Source organism: Varanus komodoensis, unplaced genomic scaffold (genome assembly GCF_004798865.1).
Source record: "Varanus komodoensis strain SLA01 unplaced genomic scaffold, ASM479886v1 scaffold6_1, whole genome shotgun sequence".
In the NCBI taxonomy this organism is placed as follows: Eukaryota; Metazoa; Chordata; class Lepidosauria; order Squamata; family Varanidae; genus Varanus; species Varanus komodoensis.
Window position 1 is genome coordinate 2,793,145 of NW_025336345.1, and position 27,421 is coordinate 2,820,565.

Consider the following 27,421-nt stretch of genomic DNA (forward strand, 5'->3'; position numbering starts at 1 on the left):
AGAATCGGGCATGAGCGACTATGGGGGAACAATCAGGATACTGTGAACAAGGCAAAGAAGAAGAAATGCCCACACCTGGGAGTGCTCCTCGACCCGGAGCTGTCCTTGGAAGCTCGAGTGGCAGCAGTGGCGAGGAGCGCTTTCCTTCAGCTTCGGCTAATCCATCAGCTGTGCCCCTACCTGGAGGAGGATTGGCTAGCAACAGTAACACACGCATTGGTTACTTCCCAGTTGGATTTCTGTAACGCGCTTTATGTGGGGCTGCCCTTGAAGACGGTCCGGATACTTCAGATGGTGCAAAACAGAGCTGCCAGGATACTGTTGGGTACTGGGCGTTATTCTCATATAACCCCAGTCCTCTATCAGCTCCGTTGACTTCCCATTGAAGTCCGGGCTCAATTCAAGGTGCTGGTTATTACCAATAAAGCCGTAAACGGCTTGGGACCAGGATACCTAAAGGATCGCCTTCTTCCCTATTTGCCCTCCCGCCCCTTGAGTTTGGCAGCAGAAGCCCTCCTCCAGAAACCCTCTGTGAAAGATATTAGGAGATAGAGCACCCGGAGGAGGGCCTTCTCTGTGGTGGCACCCCATCTATGGAATGCGCTCCTCAGAGAGGTCTGCCTGGCACTGTCTTTATATGTTTTTCAGCACCAGGTTAAGACTTTTTTATTGAATCAATATTTTAATAAGTTTTAATATTGAGTTTTATCGTCATATTTTAATTGCAACCAGAGTGGGTCATTAGTTAATTTATGTTATGTTAGATATTTGTATTTTATTTGTGTAAGCCGTCCTGAGGCTCTCGCAAAGGATGGCATACAAATATCCTAAATAAATAAATAAATGTTTATGCTGTTTCTCATTTATCTTTCTGGGATATGGTTTCCACAAAGCCCATGTCCTCATCATTAAACTGTTCTAAAATTATTATATTTATGTACTGAAATATTTTAAAACTGGAGCAATGTATCAACCCAAGATGTTAATTGCTAAAACTTATTGTCTAGACCAGGACCCACATGGTCTAAGCCAAAGTGCTAGAATTGGAGGAAGAAAATGGTTGGTGAATAGACCAAAATTTCTGTCGAGCTGGGTTTCGAATTGTGTCCTTGCTATTACAGCTACCATTTTGGGCTGACAACCATGTGCTCAGGGCTGTTGCTGATTCTTTGCCCTGAACAAATAAAAACAGAGGTGAAAGCCAAGGGAAGAAAAGCCAATAAAAATGGCATTGGGGCAAGTCGATTAGTGGACAAGTGGAAGCAGCGAGATCATTTTCAGATATTAAGGAATGTTTCATAGGAATTCTTCCTTTCATGGATCTTGTAGCTGGGCAGGAATGCAAAAATGTGGCTACTATAGAGGAAAAATTCCATTATTTCTTTCTGTTTCAGTAGATTCAGTAGCTTCTGTGGCTTCCATAGGTTCAGATTCTTCCTGTTTGTTTAAGCTACAAAAACAAGCACAAGTCTTTTTAAAGCTTGTGGTGAGTAGTTACACAACAGTGGTTTTAGTTTACTTAAGTGAGGTATTTCATGCTCTGATTTTCTACACAAGTTCCCACAATGGCTTCCAATACAAAAAGATTTCCAGAAAGTTAAAATGAACCATTGTTATAACAATAACAACCAAACTAGGGTCACATAACTAGTCTGAATACTAGCGTCCAACCTCCTCTCTCAATCTGCTTCCTTAAAAAAAATTGACAATTTCAGCTGGCCCTAGTGAATGCATTTTGCTTCAACAATTATTTGTGCCAAATACAGAATGGGGACCAATATTGGCACCAAGCCCATTCCAAGATCCCACACAAAGCCCTGTCCCTAGAGGCCGCTGCTCAAATAACTTGGACTGTCGCTGGAGTGCCTGCTTCATCCAAACTGGGGAGTGGATATTTCCTTTCACTGCAGATTTGTGCAAAGGCACACCTGTGCCAGTGTGCATTTATGATAATGCACACTGGTGTAAGTGTGCATTTGTACTTTTTGCACATTATGTACTGTGCATTTGCAAATAGGAAGAAAAATCTCATACATAAAATCTGATCTATCAGCAAGAGTGAAAATAATCAAGAGTGAAAAATGCCTGACAATCTGCATAACGTAACAGAATGGATATGATGAAATCCACAGATCCCTAATCCAATTAATCCATCATTGAATTATAATCGCTGGATTATACAACAGCAGGACTTTCCTTAGATATGCTTGACGTTGAGGGTAAATAGCTAATGCAGGGCTACTATTCTACTATTTATTTAGGAAATACAACAATAAAGTACATGCAATCATTTTAAAAGCAACAGAAAATAATGTTTCTACCAAATAAACTTATTTACTTTATTGGACTACCCTATGTATTAGGTATCTTGATTATCAGACGTTTTCCTTTCTAGAAAGAGGGACTGATGCAAAACAAAAATAAGAATAAATATAATCCACAATATTAGCATAAGTCTAAATGAAATAAAAGTTGCCTCTTTCCTAATTGGACATAAAGGAAAAAAAATGGGTTGCAAGGTTAACACTAACTTTTTCAATTTGCGTAGTTGATGTTTTCTCAGCTTTTTACCTAAGGAAGAAACAAAGCTGGGTTAATATTGATAAGAACATCAAGGGCAACACAATATGGTTTACTGAATTGTAGATTGCACAGCCATAAGGCCCTCAACATGCCTGATCGCATCTGAACTCAGAAGCTCAAACTGGCTAAGTCGCAATCCACATCTCTGAAGAATAGAAAACCCTATCGTAGTGATTCACTACCAATAGGCAGGCAGAAATGTTCCTTTTCTATGTCCTGTTGTACCAGGCTGTCCAATATAGTACACATAAAAAGCATTCTTAGTGGTGGTTGCATCCTCCTGAAATTTCCCTCTGCCTGCCTGCCTGCCTGCCGCTCTAGTTTCTCTAGATCTGCCAGTTTGCAGATCTTCCAAAGGATCACAGATTTTGAACAGTGGGGGGGGGGGGGTCCAGAACTCATTGTCTTCCACTTGTAGCCCTCCCATCCTTTCCTGCTGCTTCTTCTGTCTTTTCCCTAACCAGAGAAGAAGGGGAGGATGAGGAGAGAATAGCAGCACAGTGCCTCCCGGTAAGAGAAGGAGTGCTCTGTCTGGAAGTTCCCATAGACTATGGATTCATTCAGCCAAAGTGGTGATGGACGAGGCATAAGTATCACATTACACCTATCCTAGTCTGTGAAAAAGGTGCATTTGGCTATGCAAAGGTAATGAGCATCTGAGGCCACTGTAAGTAACGATTTTTTGTTATGAAGGAAAAAGACTCTCAGTGCATTTTAATATGTAGTGTGTTATAGTTTTATATTTTAAAAACTATATCAGAAAACAGCACAAAGGCAAACACTGGAAAGTGCTTGACAGTCAGTGTGTGTCAAGTTTCTAGTGTACCTACCCTCAGCCTAACCTGCCCCACAGGGTTCTTGTGAAGATAAAATGGAAAAGGGGCATTACGTAAGCCACTTTGAATTCCGTGTAGGAAAAAATTGGATAGAAATATCATTAGTACATCATAAAAGGCTGCTATAAATATTAACTCATGTATAAATAGAACATATATAAACAAATACATGTGATGAACTAACATATCATAGCATAAAATATTTCCACATGAAATATTTGTCACTTTACAATCTTCCTGCAAGTCTCCCAGAGCTGAATCAAGCTGAACGTATGGATGACCCCCTCCCCCCAAAAAGGGGATCATTGGCAATATCCCTGGGGTTACTAAAGAGGATGTTGCAACAGGGGGCTTTGATGTATCTTGGGGCCCTGGAACACTTGTACAGGGACCACAGTCTTGCAGCTTTGGGGTAATTTTATATACATTTTACAAAGGCATGTTAATATCTTGATTGTATGTCGATTTTATGACTTCAGTCAAGGTTGATATGAAAATCTTATTTACAAATAAATATCTCTACTGGATTGTGAAACTACGTGGCTGTTGTGAACTTTTTTTCTTGTAGCAACCAGAGAAATATAGAATGTAAAGAAAAATGATAAAATATTAATATGACTTGGTCATGGATTTGGTGAAGCAGAAACGAAACACAGATTGCAGTCTTTATGTAAGTTAATAAGATAGAAACAAAAATGGGAGGAAATGCATTAATTTATCCCAAATCCAGTATGAAGTTAAATAAATTAAACATGAAAAATAACACTTGTTAGAAAAGCTATGGATAAAGGCAGACCTGGACTAGTTTTACACAAACAGGAGTCCCAAGAAGGAATTAAACATCCATTATCTTAAATTATGATATCATGTTCAATGAATGATAACTCTCAGTCTTTTAATTACATCTATACTTCATAATGTCTACAAAGATAAATCACAAAAGCTTTGCTTATGTTTTCTGTCAGTACTGCCTGTGGGATTATTCTGTGGTGAATGAGTCACACACGAGGTTACAGACACATGTTCCACCCAACATGTGGACGCACTTCAGTGTCAGCTCTATTTCTACGCATTTGACTACCTGCCTGTGACTCACACCCTTCTCTGAGTTACAGGTTTGCTTCTCTTCCTTACACCCCTCCAAGACTAGAAAGACTGTGCAGTTTTAACAAACAAACCTTTTTGGGGAAAAAAAACTTGTGGAGAGGTGGAAAGCAAGAGAAAAGAACTCTGTGAAATGTTGGTGTAAGAACACAGAGAACATAAGAAGATCTTTGCTAGATCAGACTAAGAGTCCATCTAATCCAGCATTCTCTTCACACAGTGGTGAACCAGCTACTAGCACTAGAATAGGACCCTAGGCCTAGATTAGGGGGGAAGTCCAAAAATTGCCCCCCATCTGTAGAATATGCTTTCTAGGGAAGTTCTCCTAGTGCTCTCGCAGCTTTCTTTTCAGTGCCACAAAGACCTTTTTATTTTCCAAGCATTATAATGGCAAAAGTAGTTTTCAACACTGCTTTTTTATTTGATTATCTCCTGCCTCACCTTTATTTTTTTTCTCTGCCATTAACTGCAAGATTTCTATGCCATTTTAAGTTGCTGTTACTGTATTATTATTTTGTTCTACTGAGATAGTGTTGATTTTATTGTATGCTATTGTACATAGCCCTGGGCTAGGGGGTGCTATATAAATGTACGAAAATAAATAAATAAACACATACGTATGTACGTACATACATAAGAGATTTCTTCAGCGAAAAGCATTAGAGCAGAGCACAAATTGCCACTTCCATACTTACGTTTCATTAGCAATCCTCCTAGCACCAAGAATGAAACAGTCAGCACAATACCACAAGGAATAAGCACCAGATAATACTGATGGGAAGAGACAAACAGAAGAGGTTAGGCTTGACAACAGATGGGCACATCTGGGCCAACTACGCTGGGCTGAAGCTCCAGTCAGTGGAAACCTGTGGTTCTCCAGATGTTTGTGGATTGTAATCCCAGGCAAAGGCACACTGACTGAGACGGAGGGGAGCTGCAGGCTGAACATATCTGGAGGGTCACAGGTTTCCCTGTCATGGGCTAAAGGAATGGCAGGAGGGGAAACGATTCAGAGCACCTCACTTGACATTATTGCTGAGATTCCACCCACTGCAGCTTCCACTTAAATCAGAGGGGCAAGATCAGCGCTAGAGAGACCTGTATTCAGATAGAAACCCCTGGACTTGGACATGTCTTGAGAGAGGCTCTATTTCACCTGAATCAAGGGATGTGTTTGCCAGGGGATCGGGTCCATCTCAGTGGACAGATAGAGGCAAAACGTCATCTCCACCCAACCTCTTTACCTTTTTGGTGGTTGTTTTTGCAAAGGTCACACACAAAATGCATTAGCAGGATCACTGTAAAGTGATAGGCAAGGCTACAACTGGCAATTTTACAAGGGATGAAAGGAGAACAGGGAGAAACCTGTCACTAGCGGGTCCTTGTGTGCTCCCCTCTTCCTGACCCAAAAGTGAAATATTTTGCTAGCTCCCCATCCCCAATATTTGCCTTTCCCTTTGCTTCTAGGGAATGCATATGTATGAAGTTTCAATATGCATGCAGATGTATGAAGCTTCAACTTTTCAGAGCAGAATGAAGGCAGGGAGAGTACTTAAATTTTCTCCAGGTTAATTTTCTTGTCCCAGATCTCCTGTTTCTCATTGTGTGTTTGAAAAGTTTGACTACTGATAGCTTTTAAGGAATCAACTGATAAAAAGTCCCACATGCTACTCAGAGAGGAGTAATTCTTTCACAAAAAGTCAGTTTCACAATACCTTTTTTAAAACATCTAAAACTCGTGTGATTTTGCCTAAGAAATGAAAAAGAAATAATTACATATCATAAACGTGTTTTCTTACATGAATAGCTTTCCCAGGAGAGATGATACAATAAAATGAGTTGGATAAAAGATTTGGGTAGAAGATCACCAGTTGCTGTGGACAATGACATAACAGCTGCAAGCAGCATAGGAGAGTGATGTTGCGTTGCTGGATCCCTGGATCAGATGCAGCCCTTCCTGGGCGTGTGTGCAGAACATCCCTCTATGGAATGCTTGGAGCAGAAGCGTTTAGGGCCCTTCTTTGCTGCATGTGGGAATTTACGCATTTCTATCTGACAGGGTTGGGGGAGAGCTCTTTGAAGGGATTCATGATGAAAGCGGAACTTGAAGGTGGAACAACACATTTCATTAATAAGTTAGCATGTAGCTTCCACGCTTGCTCTGGTTTAATTGAAAGTAATGTGGTAATAATAAACATCTGAAGCCCTGATATGGATCAGAACCTCCATGTGTGAGGTAAGGAGGTTTAATCTTTCCCTGCAGACATTTCCCCCTGTTGCCTCCACAGAAGGAGAACTGGGTGGGAAAACTTCATTGGTACCTACAGGGCCACTTGTTTAAATGTAGAGGGGCAAAGAAGCACATTTCAGGGCAGAAACAACTGGGAGTAAGTGTAATAAATAAATTATACGCAGAAAATTTTGTTAACAGTGACAGTTAATGATGGTTTAACAGAAAGAATATGCTGAGGCCAAGGCACTAGAAGGGAATTATTTTATTCATTATTATTTATTCAGCTTATATTCTGCTATACAAGTCCAAAGACTCTCCAAGAAGATACCTTCTTTCACCAATATTGTTTGTTTTAGTTATAGAATTATTGGCAAATAGTATAAGAAATGATGATACTATAGAAGGTATTGGGATTAAAAATATATTTGCTGATGATTTGCTGAAGATTAATATATTTGCTGATACATTGTTAACAATCAAGGATCCATTCAAAGTTATGGATCAGATTAAAACTATTTTGGTGGAATTTGGTGGTATAACAGGGTTACAGGTTAATTGGGAAAAATCTGAGAGGATGCTGTTTAATTGCAATAGAGAAGAAAACGGAAGAATTAAGAATAAATTTCAAATTAGAATATGTAATGTTATTAAATAGGTAGCAATATTTCAAAAAATAAATGTCTGAAAAAGAATAATTTTATATATTAAAATCTGAAATGAAGAAGAAACTGCAACAATTTAGAAAAATAGGATTATCTTGGTTTGGGAGCACAGCAGTTGAAAAATGAAAATTTTACCTAAGATTAACTTCTTATTTGGGATGTTGCCAATTAGGATATTAGGGAAAGAGTTAGAAGATGAGCAATATATGATTGATAAATTTTGTAATGGAGATAAGAAAGCAAGGATTAGTAAGAAAAAATGGTTTAAATCAAAAAAGAGGGAGGCCTAGGTATTTAGAATATTAAACTATATTATGAAGTGAATCAATTATGTTTTAAACCAAATATTATATGAAATAATTTGGTCAGAGATAGCACAACAGGAAATTGAGGGAACTTTCTTTAAATCTTCTTTAGTAGGCTGATAAGATTGTAAAAAATATAGAAAATCCCTTTTTAAAAATTTTGGTGTGAATTTGAGAGAAGTACAGGGAAGAATTTATGCCAACTATCTTCAGTTATGGCTATAACTCCAGTTACAGAGATTAGAGAATTTCCAGAAAATTTGAGAGATAGCTTAAGAAAGGTATTAAAACAAACACAAATATTTAGGGTAAAAGATTGGATGGAGAAAATGGATAATAAGGAAATGATAATGCCATTACTTGAAAAGAAAAATGAACTTGGTTTAATGTTATGCAATTGGAGACAGAGAATTTTGGATGGAAGGGGGTATTTCTGAAAGAGCAGAAAAAATGAAAGAAAAAGAAAAATATACAGCCATGACCCCGGGGAGCGGCGTACTCAGGGTGATTTTCTTTTGCATATTTTCTTCTGTGTATTTTGTGTGTTTTTTTTTCCTTTTATGATTTTTGCATTTGTATTTAAAAAAATAAAATTAAAAAAATTAAAAAGAATTGAAAACCCCTCCTTTTTTCTTAACTGTACAATTCACTTATTCCTTTCATCCTCACATGCCTGCAGAGCCTGTCCCCTTTTCTCTCCTAGTGAGTGAAATTGTGTCTACTCAGAAAGGGGGTTTGAAATATGAACAAAGTTTTGCTGGTTTCATGTATTTGTATTCTTCTTTTATGGATTCAAAAGACTTCATGATGTCAGGATAAAGTGGGATGCATGTTCATGAATGAATACTAAGGGGACACTCCTATGGCTCCTATGGAACATTATATGGAAGAAATGGATGGGTTTCAGCCCCCAAAGAAGGGTATTTCCAAATGTGTCGGTCAACAATAAATCTTTTTTCACTGACAAAAAGAGGAGAAAAACATTTTCACAGGCACACAGAAGTTTTAACTGTTTCTCCCTCATTTCACTTCCTTTGTCCAGATCTCAGTGAGAAAACTGTTCCTCTTACAAAGGGGAAATCCTTTGTTTTGATAGCTGCTGCACCAAGAGTAAGAAAGCACTAACTGAGGTCCCTGGCTAAGATCTTCTGGATCATCTCCTACCATCTTGTATTCCTCCCAGTTTTCTTCCCATCTTTCTCGAAGGCAGAGTCCACTGAGCTGAGACTTGAGAGTCAAGTGATGCTAGACAAAAAGCATACTCAAAGGGGTATTCTATCTATCATTCAACAAGTTGATTACCCTGCACACCAAAAATTAGTCAACAGAATGCAAATGAAGGCAATTTGTCATTTCAAAAAAACAAAACAAAATGCTTCCCCCCCCCATATGGGTCCATAAATAGCCCCACATTTACAGAAAGAAAAGTTCTGAATAAACACATCCTTTTGTCCTGATTCCTTACATACCATTTGTTGGGTAGGATTCCTTGGGCTGGTGTAACTCTGCTGTAGTTGCTTCTTTCTCATCACCTGCAAAAGGGTGTTGGCAGTAAGCAGAATTCCTCAAGTCATCCCACCCACAAGCTGAGAAGGTTTCATATTTTCATATTAGGAAGCAGGGAGCCCATGGCCTGGTTTTATCAAGCGTTGTCCCTAATGTGACAAGCACATGTCAGGCATCCCAAAATAAGGAGCTAAAAAAGGATCTGGTAGGAGAAAGAATTTGTTCTGAAAACTGAAGCAATTCACTATTTTGCCTACAGACTGATACTGATTAAAAAAAAACTGTTAAACTGCTATGATGTACAATGTGTGTGTGTGTGTGTGTGTGTGTGTGTGTGTGTGTGATCAGAATAATATCTCACTCAGTTCAACCATAAGCAGCAAAAGCTTCACGTGAGGGAGAAGGCCTTGGGATTTAATGACCAAGTTCTGTCCCTAATTTTGCAAATTATAGGTCCAGGCTGCAGTCCCAGCCAGAGGGGCCTCATTCAGCAACTCTTTGTTGAATAAGGATTTCTACTGTGCTGAGAACTTCTCCAGCATTTGTGGGTGGGCGCCTGGGTTCCTCATGCGCTTTGCCCCACCTGCCCCCTGGCTTTCTGCATGCATCCCTTGGATGAGTGCTGAAGAAGTTGGAACTTTAAAGTTGCATAATAAATGTTGCACATTATTTCTTTTCACAGATGTGTGATAAAATAACTTTCCATTTTGATCTGCCTGATTCTTTTTCTTCTAAAAGCACCTTCATGGCTGTAGAGTAATAAAGACATCTGAACTAATGTGTGGTCTGCATTAGCTGTTTGAAAGGAGTTATAGAGGGTCCAAAACATAAGAGTTCAAGCTCAAGGTGGACACATAGCTGTTACCTTGGGAATGGGGATTAGCTGCTTACACTACAAAGCATGAGAATAAGGAAGTGCATCCTGCTGTATCCACCCCGCCCCCAACTCCCTTCCCCGCCAAGACACTTCTGGTACAAGACATGGGCTGGCAAAACATCCTAAAACTTCTGAGAGCCAGAGGCTAGATGGGGAAAGGAATCGGGGACCTTCCTTATACTCCCTATTATGTGCAAAAGGTTAAACCTGACACTCCTGACTTTATAGTCAAACACACCCATGTGTGTGTGTTTAATAGACACATAACAAATTGGGTTTGGTCAATTGTGTCCTCCACACTACCAAAATAACGGAGTTCATTTTGTCATTCTTTTGTTTAGTTTCATTCTAAGAACCTTGCTGTGGACCGGTATAGAAATTTTATAAATAAAATAAAATTTAAGTGCAGTGTTCAACTCATACTAGAAGCTGATGCTGTTTTCCAAACAAAGGAGGAAACATTTTGAAAGAAAATCTGTGTAATAGACAGAGTTACTCTATGATATTTGGCATAAAGAATTCACACAGACAGGCTGTGAGATCTTCTGCCCTGAAAGAAGGCAAACGATCTCTCTTATTATCTATACAGGTATGAAATGTCTTCGTATTTTCAGAGGAAAGGTTGATATCAAAACAAGTAAGCAGAAGGAAAGGAAATGGGGCCTTATTTCTTCAGCAACGTGGGCATCTGTGTTTAAAGGTATCCTTGCTGGTAAACATGTCTTGCTAACTGGTTCTCCATTTGGGATTTGGTAAAATTGAACTAAACCAAGGCAAAATACTCTGCAGCCCCACAAAATTGATTCCTGTTCTTGCCATCAGATTATATTAGCTTGTTATAGCAAACTTAAAAATATCCAGGGGAAATTGAGCTTAAAAGGCTGAATCTACAAAGTGGGGAGGGTGACTAGAGGACGTATTTAACATGGAGCATGGCTGGAAAGAGAGTAATCTGGGTTTGTTTGCTTGCTGGATTGCTTTTGTTTTTTAATGCCTGTGTTTTTCTCCATGAAACTTCCCCTGCTACCTTGTTTGAGAGGGGTTTGCTGCCAGTCATATAGTTCCTCCAGAAGAAAAACTAAGTTAGCCATGTGCCTTCTTTTGCAGGGGACAGTCATATGTTTGAAGGGCTACCAGAGGACCAGTCATGTTTTGCAGGCATCCCCCTGAAAAGCCATCCTAGACAATTCTGGTTTCACAGTAGAAAGCCACCAGAATGCTTGCCCATCAGTTTTTAACACCTGGGCTGCAGACTCCTCCTTCACACTATGGCGCGGTGTGCTCTATTTCTGTTTAAATTCTAATAATCATGTTCAATTATTAGTTGACATAATAACAATATTTATCTCTTATTAGATGAATTATCTGTTATTGCGTAAAATGTAATGCAATGAGTTTGTGTTAGAAAATCAATAGTTCTAAATTTGTGGCAAAGCGTATAGCTTCTTTTTTGGCAATTCATGAATGCTCTCCCTAGCATAAACAGCAGCAGGGGAGAATGAAGCTCATGAGGGGATATGTGGGCAAGGAAAAGGCTGGCCTTCCCACTTTCACCCACCCTTTGGCATGATAAAGCTCTGTTCCAGATTGCAGGAGGCTCTCCTCTTCAGAAACTTGCCCTGCCTGAGCAGAGAGCAGCGGAGTGGCTAGCCGAACTCCATCATTGTGTGTTTGATTAAGTGCCCAGAAATAGAACACTTGACTAAGGTCTTTGCTTTATAAAGAATCCAGCTTATGGCACCCAGGTTTGCCACCTTCATGTCTGGCTTACCTGTCTGTACCTCTTATAGGAACACATTTGTTGTATTTGCTTATGTTTAAAAGAGTCGACCTGGTGCTGCTTACATTAGATATTTTAGCAAATATGCTATATCCTAAAATAGACTGCATACAGTATATTTTTTGGCATACCATCTATGTGCCATCCAAAGCTCATTTTTAAAGCAGGGGAGACCAAGGTTTGACTTTGGAGGGGTTATTCTGACCAGCCTTAGCTAGCATAGCCTTGCCTTGTTTGTGGAAGCCACGGTCCACCTGGGCTGTAGGAGGAGGTTTGAGTGGTGGGGCGCCAGTGGCTAGAGAGCAAGAAGGGGGATGCAGGTACAATCAACCAGTTGGCTTGGGTGTGGTGTGGGGAAGGAGGATAAATGACAAGAAGTCAGACTGGCTTTCTCCTGTGGTGTTTTTCACAAGTCCTGGAGGTGGAGGAGAATTTGAATGCACAGGAGAGAGAAAGAGAGAGAGAGAGCACAACATGTGAACCTGCACTAGGAGATTTTTTGGAATTGAGTAGCGCAGAACACTCTCTCAGCTATGTGAAAGAGGTACATCTCAACCCAAGGACCAAGGGAGCCTGCTGAATTTCCAGTCTTGTGTTCAACTGATGGCTTGGCCAGTGTGTTTTGAACTGGAGAGAAGTCCACAAAGGCCTCCATCCAAATCCAGTGTGCAGCATTCCTGCTTGACCCAGAGAGAAGAGGAGGCCCCCACTACAGCCCAGGAAAGACCCCCCCCCCCAAGCAGCCTGTGGTGGTGCTTGGAGCTCAGATGCCTCCTGCTTGAAAAATGGTGGCAACAGCAGCTCTAAGTGGAGGCATCCCCATGGCTACCAGTGGCCATTCAGTCCATCCAGGTCTTACTAGCAGAATGAGCAGGAAGACCCCCAAACTCAACCGAGCTGGCTTGCCACAGTCTGAAGTTAGTGAAGTAAGATGAAGAGGATAAGAGTCTAAAATCACTACCTAAAAGCCCTTGCTAAGGGATTCTTATATTACTTGATATGATGCAACCATCTTCAGTGCACTTTCCCTGAGACTGCTGGGTAAGTGATATTGACAGAAATGCGGTTATTGGAAAAACAGTGAATATTGACACAGAAGATAGGTGATTGTTTGAATATGCATGGTTGCTACAGAAGCAAAAATAATTAAGGGAAAAGGAGTAATTGGGGGAGTAATTGTGGTTGCTACAGGAGCTGCCATACGTGTGGTCATCCCATGGAGTGCAGAAGTTACATGTCTGGATGAGGCTGTCGCTGTAACAAAACAACATACAAGTATATATCAGAACTCTTTCTATTGAAACTGGAAGAAATAGACAACAAAATTGCCCCCTTAGACTACACAATGTATTTTCTAATAGATAAGCCTGAAGGAAATGTTGAGACAGAATTTTTCCTACAGCTCTGAAGTGGAATGGTAGGACTTGCTTCTGCCTAAAGATGCACCGGATTGTACCCTCAGAAACTGGCTCATAAATCCATGGCTGTGACTCAAAATCATAATAAATAAATAGAATGTTTCTCTAGGTTGGGAGAATTAAATTGAACAATTTGGGGCTGAATTGATATGCAACACATTCACTCCAGCTTATTATTTCCTTGTGCAATGTTATTGCCAGGTGTAAATCATATCTCCTGTAATATACTTTAATGCTATGCCAAATGTACATCAGCTTGAATTGTCAGCACAAAAGTTGCTGGTTCAGAGGTCTTGAAAATATCAAATCCCTTGCCTGCCATGCTTCTGTAGTCTCTTCATGTGTGTCTGCAGCTAGTTTCTCATCTTATCTGTTGCAGTTTGGGCACTCCCCCCTCCCTCCCCACACACACTGCATAATTCCAACCCATCAGGGATTACATTGCCATGGCGCACACCGGCCATCAGGTTTGGATAGTTAAGTATTTCATTTCATTGTGGGCATACACAGCCCTGTCATTGGGGCGTTTTTGATTTTGGAAGAAGAGAGAGCGCAGCTCCTTAGCCCAAGCAAGTAAGCTGATGCTCCCCGTCTTGCCATTTTTCATGGCCATTCTTGTTGTGTCTCATTACAGATTGTTGCTTGGGAAGGAACAAGCCTGGGATATGTATTTGGATAGAGCATCCATATTCAGGGGCAGAAACAAATGAGGATATCATCTTTCTGTAATGCATTCCATGGGTGTGCATTCAGCTATAACCCCATCCATATTCTACCTCAACAAATACACATGGCAAGACTGCAGCCATTCAGTATTGGTCTGCTTGCCACCGCAATAGGGATGCCCCCCTCCCTCCCTCCATCCCTCCCTCCTTGCCTTCCTCCCCTCCCCTCCCCTCCCCTCCCCTCCCCTCCCCTTGTGACAGTTTTCTAGCCCTTCACAACAGCTACACTACATCAAAAGGGAGGGTTTTTGGGGGGAGGCAGAATGTTCATGGAATTTGCTTCTCCACAATCTGCTACCGTAGCAGTTTGATATGTCAGGGGGCTAAATTTATTGAGGTCCAAAAGGACTGTGACAACCTTCTAGTCATTCCAGATGAGGCGTGCCCAGAAATGTTTCTCAGCTGGTAACATATGACCCAAAGAGCCTTTTGCTACCTGGTGTCCTCCCAGTGCATTAGACCACACACTGTAAACCAATATGTAAACTAGAAAGCTGCCTTGTATCATGGCCAACACCAACTATGCACCAGAAAATCCAAACTCCCAGGGCTGGTCCACCCATGAAGCCCAGTGAGGTGCCCATCTCAGGCAGTGGCATGGGAAAGGCAATGAACTGTGCCTCCCCTCCAGTGCTCTGCCAGGAGGCCCCACTGCCTCTGCCCTGCCGCCTCCAGTAGATGCACCGGAGTGCCCACCCAGCCAGTCTCTCATCAAGCCATCTGCCCTGGCAAAGGAGCAGCTGGCAGAGCCCTGAGAAGCAGCTTCCCGCATCGCTTTTGGGATCGTGCTGGCTCTGTGGGCAGCTGAAGGAGCGGCTGTGAGGTTCTCTCAGGAGCCCCGAGGGCACCACTGACAGTGCTAGGGCTCCGCATGGAGTCCTATGGCAGAGGCAGAAGTGAGGGGAAGGGGAAGGGGAGCGGGATGCAGTGGCAAGGGTCAGTGCCAGGAGCACAAGGTCCCTCCTGCCTCAGCGGAGAGGCAGCCTGCACAGGTGCCACACCGGGCCTGCCTGGAGCCAGTGCTGAAGACCAGCCCTTACTTGAGATGGTGCAGTTGTCAACGTCCGCCGTCTCCTCAGTGCCCGGCACTGTAGCAGGGAAAGGTTCAGCTGCGAAACAAAAGGCAACATCTCAACAGTCAAATACAGTCAAATCCATTAAAGAGAAACTTCTCATCACCTGCTCTGGTCTCTGTTATCAGATAAATGTGGGGATTTAGATTTTCTTTTTTTAAATGAAACCGCGGGGTAATGGCAATTGCAAAAGCTAAATATATTAACTTTTGTGGAGGAATTACATGCTGAACAAGAGCAACTGGGTACACATATTAGTTGGGTCACTTAGCAAACAAAATGTATTTTCTGTTTTCTCCTTCTAACCTGTATTTTATATGGGTGGTGCTGAAATTCGCTGGTTGAATTTGGCCTTGGTCTTTACATGGCAGTTACAAGATGCTGCTCAGATGATAGCATTAGCTAACTCCCACAGCCTGAGCAATCCTGTATTATTTGATTTCTCTCCAGCAGCAGAAACTCTAAGCAAAATGTTCACAAATAGCTTGTGAAAGATACCACACAGAGAGACACACACACTTTTACACCAATCCGGTCAGGGGCTGTAGATGTGTGGAATTCATACTTCCAGTGTGGAATTATACTTGCAAATGGATGCTGCACATGCTGTTTTCCTTTCTGGTCCAACAACAGAAGCCGCACACATGGAGGTCTTTATACTAATCTGATTGGTGGGTGAGAAAGAACAGGGCTGGGTTCAGTCCTCTCCATTCCCCACCAACCAAACACCTAATCATATAATAGGAGAAACTGCTGAGGAAAGTGAGATATGATTCTTTCTGCCACATGGTGGAATAGCAACCTGCTTTTCACTTCAACCAAAATGCTTCTTCTTCCTCAGCAGTGCAAATGGTAGTGCTAGTAAAAGCATCCAAGAGGCCTACACTGGGCACAGTTCTTATTCTCTGCACATCTTCCAGCTATTCATGAAAGGTTTGCTCCTGCTCCTGGAGGACTGGATCTGGATTTAAGCTAGGACAACAAGCTCCTCCAGCCTCCTGGGAATGTCACAGAGTCTGAATGAGGTGTTCTGAGGTAAAAAAAGGAGGTACTCCTAAATCAGGGAGTTCTTCCTCTTGGAGAAGGAAAATCTTGCAACAATAGAGTTTCTGTTTTAGTTTGGGAAGCTTTCTTCTTCCCAAGTTAATCCATTTATATCAGACTGAAAGGAAGAGAAAGTATGGTACCTGTAATAGGGGTATAAGTTTCAGTGGTAAAAAAACTCCGGCTATATTTGGTTGTCTCATCCTGAAGCGTAGTTGGTGATGGACTCATGTTGGCCAATGAAGAAGCTGCTGTAAGTAGGGTGGCGGATGTTGCTACAGAAGATGGGGCCATTGTTGGAACACTGGTGCCAGTAGAGGTTGGTGGTGGAGCAGGGCCTGTTCTTCTTGGAACAGGAGATGTCAGAGTATCCATGGGTGCCATGGATGTTAAGGGTGCCATGGATGTTAAGGGTGCCATGGTAGTTGTGGTAGTCATATGAGATTTGGTGGTTCTAGTTGTGGTAGGGACAGTGGTTGTTGCTGTAACAAAAGAACAAAATTATGTATAAGAACACTATCTATGGAGTCAAAACATGGCACTTCCAAAACCAGTGGACTGAAAGGTAAACTGCTGAAAAATAGTGTTACATAAAGCTCTTTGTCATCCACTGAAGCACTGACTAGATGGAGGGCTGACCGCTGCTAGTGGAAGTGGAAAGGGGGAGTCAATTGTTGGAAATGTCCATCTCCCTCTGCAGACTCCAGCACCACATCTAGCACATCTTCCTCCCCTCGGGAGCAGACTGAAGAACGGGAATTACTGGGACTGTGGAGGGAGCATTAAATTAATTAAGATCGTTTCCTCTCCTGTTCATGTTGCACTGGATCAAAAGCTTTCCATGGATGGAAAGAACCAATCCCTAGGATGGACCAATCAAAAATATTAAATGATCAAAATGGAGCTTTATTTATGCAGCTTTTGAGCTTTTGTGTATGAAGCATTTATTGTGCACTCATCATTGTCTACTCACAGTTGTTTGGGAGTTCTTTAGGAAAGAGCATGACTCTCCAGTTTCACTTCTGCTTGTATACAGCACTTTCACTGGGACTTTTTTAGAGCAAGGAAATTAGGGTATTTCATAGGGAGAAAATGCTGTTTCCACTTTTGTATTTGATTTATTCTGCTATACTTTAATCCAGCTAGGGATAACATAGGGAAAAACAAGAAAAGAAACTTTCCTTGTCTAATGTTCCATTCCCAACTCTATAGAGAAAACAAACACAATGGATTAACAGCCATGCCTATACAAGCCCTTTCTTGCCTCCATCTATTCCAGGTGCAAATCTGACCTGCTGGGGCTTTGTATATCAAAACAGAGAGGAGAGAATAGTTTATATTCAACTTCTCATCCCTTATCAGGACAAATGTTACCTGTGTACTCAGACATATATATCAGCAGGAATAATTTTGTGGCCATCACCAAATAATCAATATGGCTCCAATCCTAGAGGTACTGACTTGGGAGTAATTGAATCCATCCTTTGGAAGTAATTGAATTCATCCATTAGGAGTAAACCCTCTGGATTTACTTCTAAGTAGATATACTAGGATTGTGCTAAAAGGCATAGTCACTTATACCACATTTCCCAATACAAAATGCATGAAAAAACTAAGTCAATAGTATGTCACCACCCATTATTTCTTCCCTTTTATTTTTGAACTATCATATTTCAAGCCATTTTATTTATTTATTTTTAAAAATTGTATGCTGCCCATTACTGTTGTCTGGACAGCTTACAACATTATTTCAGAACTTCAATAAAATAAGATAAATTAACTATTCCACACTGAGCAACATTAAAATAAATTAACTAAATCATTTCATTTATTTATTTCATTCCATTTCTATGCTGCCCCATAACTTGATGGTTCTCTGGGTGGCTTACAAATGCTAAAACAGCATAGAAACATACATAAGATACAATAAAACAATAATCGGATAAAATAAACAATAAAATAATAGACAAAATCTCATAATAAAATATGCCCATTCACACCAATGAACAAAACCAGTAAATTAACCAAAATTAAAATAAATAATCCATAACAAAATATAAAAGTATTAAATTAAATTAACTAAAAACTTGTTTAAATAAAGTTTTCACTGGTATCCTAAAGGAGTTGGCACCAGCCATATATTCCTAGGGAGTAAATTCCAGAGAATTTTAAACATGGGCTTCTGATAGCCAACACAGTGTTCCCCCCACCCCCTTGTTGAGGCTGTAGACTAATCTGCTTTTCCTATGTTGGTGTAAACTATATATTTAGGGCAGTTTTCACATGTAAAATTCTGTTGAATATTAGGTGTTCTCTGTACTGCTGTATGCTGAAGTTACTACCTAAGTTTTTCTTATTAATCTTAAATCTTACACAGAAACGATCATCCCTGATGTAACAAAGCCAATGCAGTTGAATAAACTCAAGGTGGCAGTTGTACAAAGGAAAATTGCATCTCATATAGAGAAATATAGCTTTCTGTCAAGCAGGTAAAAATAACCTCATCCAGGTAAGCCATGGCATTGTGCCCAGTAAAACAAGCAAAGATAAAAGAGGACATATTGAATGGTGACTTCAATATGAAGTTAGCTTTCAGTTTCTATTTTTAGCTAAGATTTGCCTTTCTTTAAAGCACTCCAGCTGAAACTGTAAGCCATGACAACAGAACCTGCTCTGGTTTCCATATATTTTAACACAGATCCTTTAGGTCTTCTGCTAACTATGAGTGGGTTACACATACAAGTTTCACATTGCTTTAGCTATATATTATCTTACAGGCAAGCAGACCTGTTTCCCCTGTTTCTGGTTTGTTTTCCTCCCCCACATATTTTTTCAGCCTTCAGATAGGTTTCATTTTCAGGCTGCTTTTGCTGGATGAATCTTTTTTCAGGTTGGACAAGCTGAGGATAAGCCACAATTTTGGGTTCAGACATTACAACAAGCAGTGATGTAAATAAGCCAGACTTCATAATCCAGTAAGAAACCATTGGTTTCTCTGTGTGGTTTATAGCTAGTTAACAAACCATGGTATGTTTGCAGGAATGGATTCAGACGTATTTCAACAAACCACGCCCTGACTTGTTGCATACAACATGTGAAGCCAAAAAATGGAATGAACATGCATTCAGTGTGGGGTATTGTGCAATCGGGGTGGTTGTATTGTGTGAATCCAATTGTGCTATCAAACCATGGCTTGTCAGTCATGAACAACCCAGAGTTCAGAGCCCAACAACAACTATGGGTTCACTCTGTGAGCTGTTTGTGGTTAATATTCCATGGTTCATTGGTGCAGTTGGCTTCACACAACACAGCTTATAGTCAACAACAGGCAATGGCAATGCACACTCAGACAGTACACGTCTGGCCATGTTGTGTGAACCTAGTCTATAGCTTAATATTAGGTACAAACTAGGGCCAAGTCAGCTTTAGCCTATAGTAGGCCTATAGTCAAATTTGGCCCCAAATACTTTGCACCCTGATGCAGTAGAGCAAATGGCGCCCCCCCCCCAATGAACATTGATAGCATCCAAAGCCAGCCAAGTTATTCTGCCATGTGAGACAGGAAAGCTCACAAGCCTTCTCATTCCTGTCAGAATAAGGATGAGAATACATGAAATACTTAACCATTCACTGCCTTTTCACAGCACCCAAACTCTACTGCCAGAAGATGGTGCTTCGCACTGCCTAATTGCGGGTTGGCCCTACTGATGGTGCAGCCAAGCCTTCCCTCCATGTTCCAGAATCTCCTCAGGACAGGGAAAAGGATGCATCACAAAGATCCCACTCACCTCTGTCAACCTGAAGATTCAAGGTCTTTTTTAAGTCATTGAACCAGCCCGGGATTTCAATGCGGCAGCAGTAGAGTCCTCTGTCTCGCTCATTCAGATTTCTTATGGTCAGGGACACGTCCCCCCTCACCACGGTTCCCCTTAGATTGTATCTGAATGAGCTTTGTGAGGTCACCTGCCTTCCGTTCGTATGGAGGATTTCATTACTGCATTTCGAATTTGGACAACTCCCTCGGCCCCAGCACACGGGATGAAGCTCCCTGCTGTTTTTCACATCGTAGGTGCAAGGCAGAGTGACCGCCTGCCCCACCACTCCTCTTATTACCATTTGAGATACGGTGCACCCTGGGAAGAAAAGAAGGGAGGAAATAGTCAAGAACATTTCACTTCATAATATGTGATCTTGCTTTTCTGAAATGAAATGGCTTGAAAGTCATCCTTTCTTAAAAAAAAAAAAAAAAAAGAGCGGGTTACCCAACAGTTTCCATTGTTTCTAACACACATGGAATGCTAAAAGAGTTGCAAAAGCATGGAGTGTTGACTGGGGGCAGGGGAAGCAGGGAAAGGTTCATTGGGTGTTTCAGAATTAAAACCAGCTTCAGCAAGCGACCGGCTTATGTGCCTAAGGCTTGCTTGTATAAAAATGCCTTCCTGTATGCAAAGGACCACAGAGGGAGTCAACAAAGATGCCTGTGGGGCTGAGGAAAGGGCCTCCTTCTCTCCTTTAAGGCCTTGAAACCCTGGCAGGCTCGTATGAGTGAAGGTGGCCAGTGCCTGCCCAGCCATGGAGTGAGTCCTATTTAGAGCCCCCTACAGCCCAGCCCTTTCGATCTCCACACAGTCGCTTCTGGGACTCATCATGCCTGGCCTGTTTGCCTGTTTCTGCCCTTTCCCTTCAGCTTTTCCAGTCCTTCCTGCATCATCCTGGCAGCCTGGTCCAGGTGAGCTGTCTATGTCCACTGACAATATCCCTTAGCAATGGAAATGTGACTTGTACTGAGCATAACTAAAGAACCCTGTGCTCGGAGAGGACATCATGGCGCCCCTTGCAGTGCATGGAATGCAAAGCCTCTTTCATACTTGGCCTTCTGCTCAAGCCACACCAGTAAAAGAAAGTCATATGGGGTGGCACAGATTCCCTGATTAACTTCATTGCCTTCAGTAGGGTCAGGGAAGCAGAGTATTCGTAGCATTGCCTGGCATCCTTTTATAACCTCCTCTCCCCTAAACTACTTATATTCCATACATTTCTTGTCCTCTGTATGGAGTAACTGCTAGCATTTTGCTGAGTAGAGGACACAGGGGTCAGTACAATGCCTGTGGCAGCTCAAATGACACAGAGAACCTCCATTCCTGTGCCTGGTTGTTGAAGCGGCAAAACGATCTTGTGATTTTAATCCCTATGTAACTTCGCTATCCCAAAGAAGGCTGCAGGCATCAAATGCTTTTGCCTTGATTCTGCTGAGGAGCTCTTCTTCTGAGATCTGTGAATGTCATTTCCTCTTGGCAAGATTCCCAGGCAAGATGTGGAAACTCCTCCAGATGGTCCCTTGTAATTTTCATGCAATGCTAGGACAACACCGTTTTGCTGCCAGATGTGTTATTGGGATGATATTTCAACTCTTTAGGCATTGCATTTGGAGTTTTAGATTCAAGTCATGCCATCGTGACTATTCAGGCAAAATAATTACTTGGAGGAGGGCAAAGCAGCAGCAATAGGATGGAAAGCATGGCCGTTGGCCCATCATAGCAAAGCCAACATTGACCAAAAAGCTTCTCCTTCACATAATGTTGAATAAGAATAAGAAATGAATAAGAAATCTATGTGCCATTATTAAAAACAACAACAACAACAACAACAACTTTGGTTATGGCTGCATTGCAAATACCATTCAATAAATATCTGTTCGTGCTCCCACTCACATTGAAATCAATGGAAAAATGACAAAAATTCATGAATACAAGGAGATCTTCCAACGTCTAACAGGCCCACAGGCTAAGATATCCAAAGAGAGATGGTCGCGCTTCGCCTAGAACATATCTGAAAAGAACACTGCTGTGCTAAATGGCAGGAGTAGCACCTAATTGTTTGTTAAATCCTTGAAAAATCCAATTCTGCACTTTAAAAATCCCCAAAATAAGGCACAAACTTCCAAGGAGTAAGCCTTTCTTTCTTCCAACAGGATGCAAACAGTGCTAGAAACTGCAAATGTTGAACTGGGGTTAAGAGGTGAAACAAGGGAAGTAAAGGTTGTTCTTCAAATGAACCACCTAAGTAGAACTTAGGAATAAGTGTACTTCTGCTCTGGTTGTCAGGGAGGAAGAATCTGGAACCAAAATTTTCAAAAGGTTTGGATTGCCTCGAATTGCCTTGTGAGTTACTCTAGAACTATTATTGTTTGAACTAGAACTTTAAATTAGAACTTTGAGCTACTATGGAGATATCCTCTAGGACAGTCATGATAAGGAAAACAAATCATGGTGCAAAGCTAGCTTGTGATGATAATCCATTTTCAACAACTCACAATTCAACAAGAACCCCTAGCCTGTATTCTGGGTTCTCACTATGTGCAAACAAGGTCATTATGTAGGTCACTATTCTGCTTTTTCTTTCTTAAAAGACTTCCTGTAGTAAGAAAATGATGGAAGCAGCCATCAGAAAGCACAGCAGAGTTACAAATCAAAGATGACAACAATATCATGAAGGAGGCAGGATGATGGAACAATAGAAGGCTTGTTTGGAAGCACCTGAGCTGATAGTAACACTTGATAGCAGCCATTTAAAACATGAGTAAAATTGACTTCTCCATGGAGTCAAGAAAAATGTCCTCATAAAAGAGCTTAATTGTCCTCCAAGACTTCATTGGAAGTGTTCTTAAAATTATCTTACAACCAAAACACAGAATTCCAAGATGTTACTTTTCAGCCACTTACAATTTTATAACTTCTTTTAAAGGGAACATATTATTGGCTTTTATTTCTCTTTTGTGGGTCCTTAAGTGAATAGAATTTCACCTTCCCCACCCACAAGAAATTTGGAAAAAAAACCCAGCACCTATTTTGTTATGATAGTTATATTTGAAGACAACAATAAATAGTCACTCACCTATACAAATATGAATCACGATCCATTGAAGAACTGGTATGTGCAACATGCTTAGAGTTCCTGGGCTCCAATAATGTTGCATATCTGAATACTCATCACTTTATCTTGAGTTTGCAAGTGCTGAGTGTGCCTTTTGACAGTTCTCAATTTCTGTTTGAAGCTTTGTAACTTCTCCTGACTCTGGGCTTCTAGGGGTTATACAGATGTGACACAAGAGATCCAGCATCAAATCTCCTTATTTGAACAATAATGCAATTGCAGGGAGCCTTACTTTTTGTTGTTGCGATGGTATAAAGGTGTACATGAATACTTTGTTTTATGCTATTTTCGTAATCGTTTCCCCCCACCCCCAGCCCAACTGTGCTATTCTTCAAGCTAGGAAAAAAATGCAGGGTTATTTAGAAGAAACTTGAAAATGGGAGTTGAGAGGGTTACTCTGTGGGATGATCTTTGCTGGGAGAGAGACAGTCCAGACTCTTCAAATGATCCAAAACAGAGCAGTGTGGTGGCTGACAAGGGCCAATTCTATGAACACATTACACTGGTCTTCCATCAGTTGGACTGACTGCCTGTTCCAGTCCGGGCTGAATTCAAGGTCTTGACTATGACATATAAAGCCTTAAAGGGCTTGGGACCACGTTATTTCTGTGGTGGCACCCTAACAGTGGAACTCTGTGCCACTGGAGATTTGTCAGATGCCTACTTTATTGAGTTTTAAGTGCCTGACAAAAAACTTTCTCTTTTGATGCACCCATGGCACTACAAAAACTATTTATTTATTTATTTATTGCCCACCCCATTAGCCACATGGCTCCCTGGGTGGGTTACAACAATAAAAACCATATAAAGACAATATAAAGACCACAATCAATAAAAAAATATTAACAAAAATAAAAGCACACAACCCCTTGTTTCATAAAAGATATATCTCCTTTGATTAAAATACCATTAAAAGCTGATGTAACAATTAAAATACCAATGGAATAAAAAGGTCTTTGCTTGGTGCGAAAAAGAGTATAAAGATGGTGCCAGGTAAACCAATTTGGGAAGCTCATTCCACAGTCAGGGTGCCACCCCTAAGAAGGCCCTCCATAATTCCTGAGCAAGGGGCTCCCTCAGAAGGGCCTCAGATGAAGATCAAAGGGGCCAGTTAGGTTCATATGGGAAGAGGTGCTCCTTAAGCTACCCTACCCAAGCTATTTAGGGCTTTAAACACTAATGTTACCCCCTTGAATTGGGCCCAGACTTCAACTGGCAGTCAGTGGAGAGGGTACAGGACTGGCTTTATATGATCATATTTGCCAGTTCTCATTAGCAGTCCAGCTGCCCTATTCTGGAACAATTCAAGTTTCTGGACCCTCTTCAAGGGAAGCCCCACGTAAAGTGCATTGCAATAAACCAGGGGTGAGGTTTCCTGTGCGTGGATGACTGGTGCCAGGTCCTGTCTGTCCAGATATGGCCACAGCTGATATATCAGGCTCAGCTGATAGAAGGCGTTCTCGGCCACCAAATCTACCTGGAATTCCTGGTGCAGGAGCACACCTAGCTGTGAGCCCTGTCCTTTAGGGGGAGTGGGACCCTATCCAGGACAGGCAAAATGTGCTCCATCTGAACAGCTGATCCTCCCACCAACAGTAACTCCATCTTATCTGGATCAGATTTCAGTTTATTAGTCCTCACCTAATCCATTATCGAGGCCAGAGCCCAGTTTAGAACATTCACTACCACACCTCTATCAGATGAAAAATAAAGGTAGAGCTGAGTGTCATCAGGTGAGCGTTGATGACAACTCAGCCCACACCACCTAATGCCCTCTCTCAACAGTTTCATTTAGATGTTTAAGAGTATGGGGGATAAGATAGAGGTCTGCAGCACTCCATGGCATAACTGTCATGGTGCAGAGCAACAATCCCCCGTTATTACCTTCTAGACATGGTCCAACAAGTAAGAGCAGAGCCATCACAATGCACTGACTCCCACTCCTGGCTTGACCAACCTGTGCAGAAGGATACCATGATCAATGGTACTGAAAGCCGCTGAGAGGCCCAGGAGAACCAACAGGGTTGCACTCCCCCTGATCCTCTTCTGGCATAGGTCATCCCTGAGGGCCACCAAGGCAGTTTCCATTCCAAATCCAGGTCTGAATCCCAAATGAAATGGATCAAGATCATCTGTTTCATTGAAGATTGCCTGGAGTTGGACAACCGGCACCCACTTGAGCAGCTGCCTGGGAAGGGAATATTAGCGACTAGTCTGTAGTGGTTCATGCCCCTGCAGGTCCAAGTTGGCCTTCTTTGGTCTCATTACAGCCTCTTTTAATAAGGCTGGGACCACTCCCTCTCTTCATGAGGCATTCACAGCCTCCAGGACCTCCTTACCTTGAACAACTAGCCAAGATTGGCAAGGGTCGAGCATACAGGTAGTGGGCTGAACCAGTCCAAGCACTTTGTCCACATCCTTAGACCTCAACAACAGAATCTCATCGAACAAACTAGAACCAGACAGTGCACTGGACACCTTAGCTAAAGGTATATTTATTCAGAGCACTGGTTTTAACTTTAATTTTATTCATTAATTTTTATTAATCCACATTGTGTTGCTTGTATATATTGTGTCTTATTGTGTTTATTTATAACTTTAAACTGTATCATTTTATTAATTTTATTCTTGATTTTTATTGTAATGGGTGCCTAGACAGCATAATGCTAATAGGGTGGCTTTTATACATATTTAAATAAAATGTTTGAATGTTACTCAAAACCACATGACAAAAGCTCAGTTACAATTTATACCACAAGTTGAGAAAAATAGCATCCAGACTAAGAGGTCGCTAGCACAATTAACAGGAAAAGTCAAAGTGGTTGATCTAGGAAAGGCTGCTTTCAGAAAACAGAATTCTTGCTCAAATGGGGACAATAAATGAGAACATGAGCTTACTCAAAGCCCATGCAAGCAGAGATGCATTTTGAGGAGCATCTCATGAAGAACATCAAGGCCAACCATGAAGAATTGCTTAAATAAGTCTGAAGCACTTTGTCTGGAATTAGGTTTGGGAGGTGCACTTTTATGGTGGTCCTGGTCCTTCCTAGAACAGTGGTCTCAAAAGGTGGGCCTGAGGGACTTTTGGTCCATGCTGTGGCCATTAGCTTGTGGAGTGCCACAAAGTTTCATCCTGTCATCCACGGTTTCTAATATCCACATGTAACTGTGGGAAAAGTCACAGGAGGTTTGGTCTGAACTGCCAGTATGCGTGGATGATACTCCACTCTACTTTTTGTTTCCATCTACACATCCCTGCAGCTGGCTGAACTTGTGAACTACTGTCTGGAGCCTGCTTGGGATGGATGAAGGTAAACAAGCTGAAACTTAATCCAGAAAAGCCAGAGGTGCTGCGGTTTGGGAAACCAACTATTCTGAATGGAAGTTTACTCCTATAGTTAGATGGGATCACACTCCCCTAAAAAACCAAGGATAAAATCCAATGGGGGTACTTATATTCCTGCATATTTTCTTATACCCCACCAATTCTGTTGTTCAACTGGACCCCACCTCTTGTGTAATGGCGATTTAGCACTTCCACAGCAACCAGAAATGAGAGAAAATGCTCATGCATGAAAGAGAAAGGTCAGCAGAGTTGGCATATGGAGCTCTGCTAACCCACCTCCCCCCAGAAATGAATGTTTCCACTTAGAAACACAGAAACAGAGCAAGTCAGATGGGGTCTCCTGGGCCATTTAGTCTGACCCTCAGCTCCAGCCAGCTCCGCTCATGACATGCCTACCATGTGCAGGCCCAGCCTATCCTTGAACACCCGCACCGATGGGACAACCACCTCCCATGGAAGCCCACTCCATACCCTAGGGGTCCTGTCAGGAAGTACTTCCTGGCATCCCAATTGAACCTGGTTTATTTCCAGCCTCCCCCCAGAAGTGCCAAAGCTCCTTTGCACAGGCAGCGTGCCCTGCTTGCACACTGGAACTAGTGGGGCCCACTGCTGGCCGAAGGAAATTGGCTGGATAAAAAAGGACCAGCAGAGCTGTAAGCGCCTCGTTGGATTCCGCCACAAGAGTGTGACCAGGAAGTCTTCTGGACTCGGTACTAGCTGGGAAACCCCAGTGGCCTCAGAATACATTTTACCAGCTTAGGCTCTACCATACCCCTTCCTTGCAGTTATTAAAGATCCTCAAATGTATTATTTTGCTTGGGCCTCTTACCCTGAAAAGCAGCCCAGAAATATTTTACATAAAACATGAATAATATATGTTGGCCTACAACCACCATCAGCCTTAGCCAGCACAGCCAATGGTGAAGGGCCATGGAAGTTGTGAGCCAAGACATCTGGAGGGTGATAAGTTGCCCATCTTGGCTTTAAAAAATGCTG

The 27,421-nt window shown here is 41.7% G+C and overlaps 1 protein-coding gene across 1 annotated transcript; it reads right to left on the reverse strand.

Moving 5' to 3' along the window:
* Positions 1-865: 865 nt before the first annotated feature.
* Positions 866-26,890, reverse strand: LOC123033966 (T-cell immunoglobulin and mucin domain-containing protein 4-like; the record flags this gene model as incomplete). Its single annotated transcript, XM_044450946.1, has 12 exons — positions 866-1,450; positions 2,532-2,571; positions 5,219-5,294; positions 6,239-6,273; positions 9,193-9,255; positions 13,090-13,140; positions 15,070-15,138; positions 16,290-16,628; positions 19,935-20,320; positions 22,500-22,560; positions 24,964-25,009; positions 26,873-26,890. Coding segments are annotated over 12 exons (1,278 nt in total), but the record flags the coding sequence as incomplete, so codon positions are not given.
* Between the last annotated feature and the right edge of the window lie 531 nt (positions 26,891-27,421).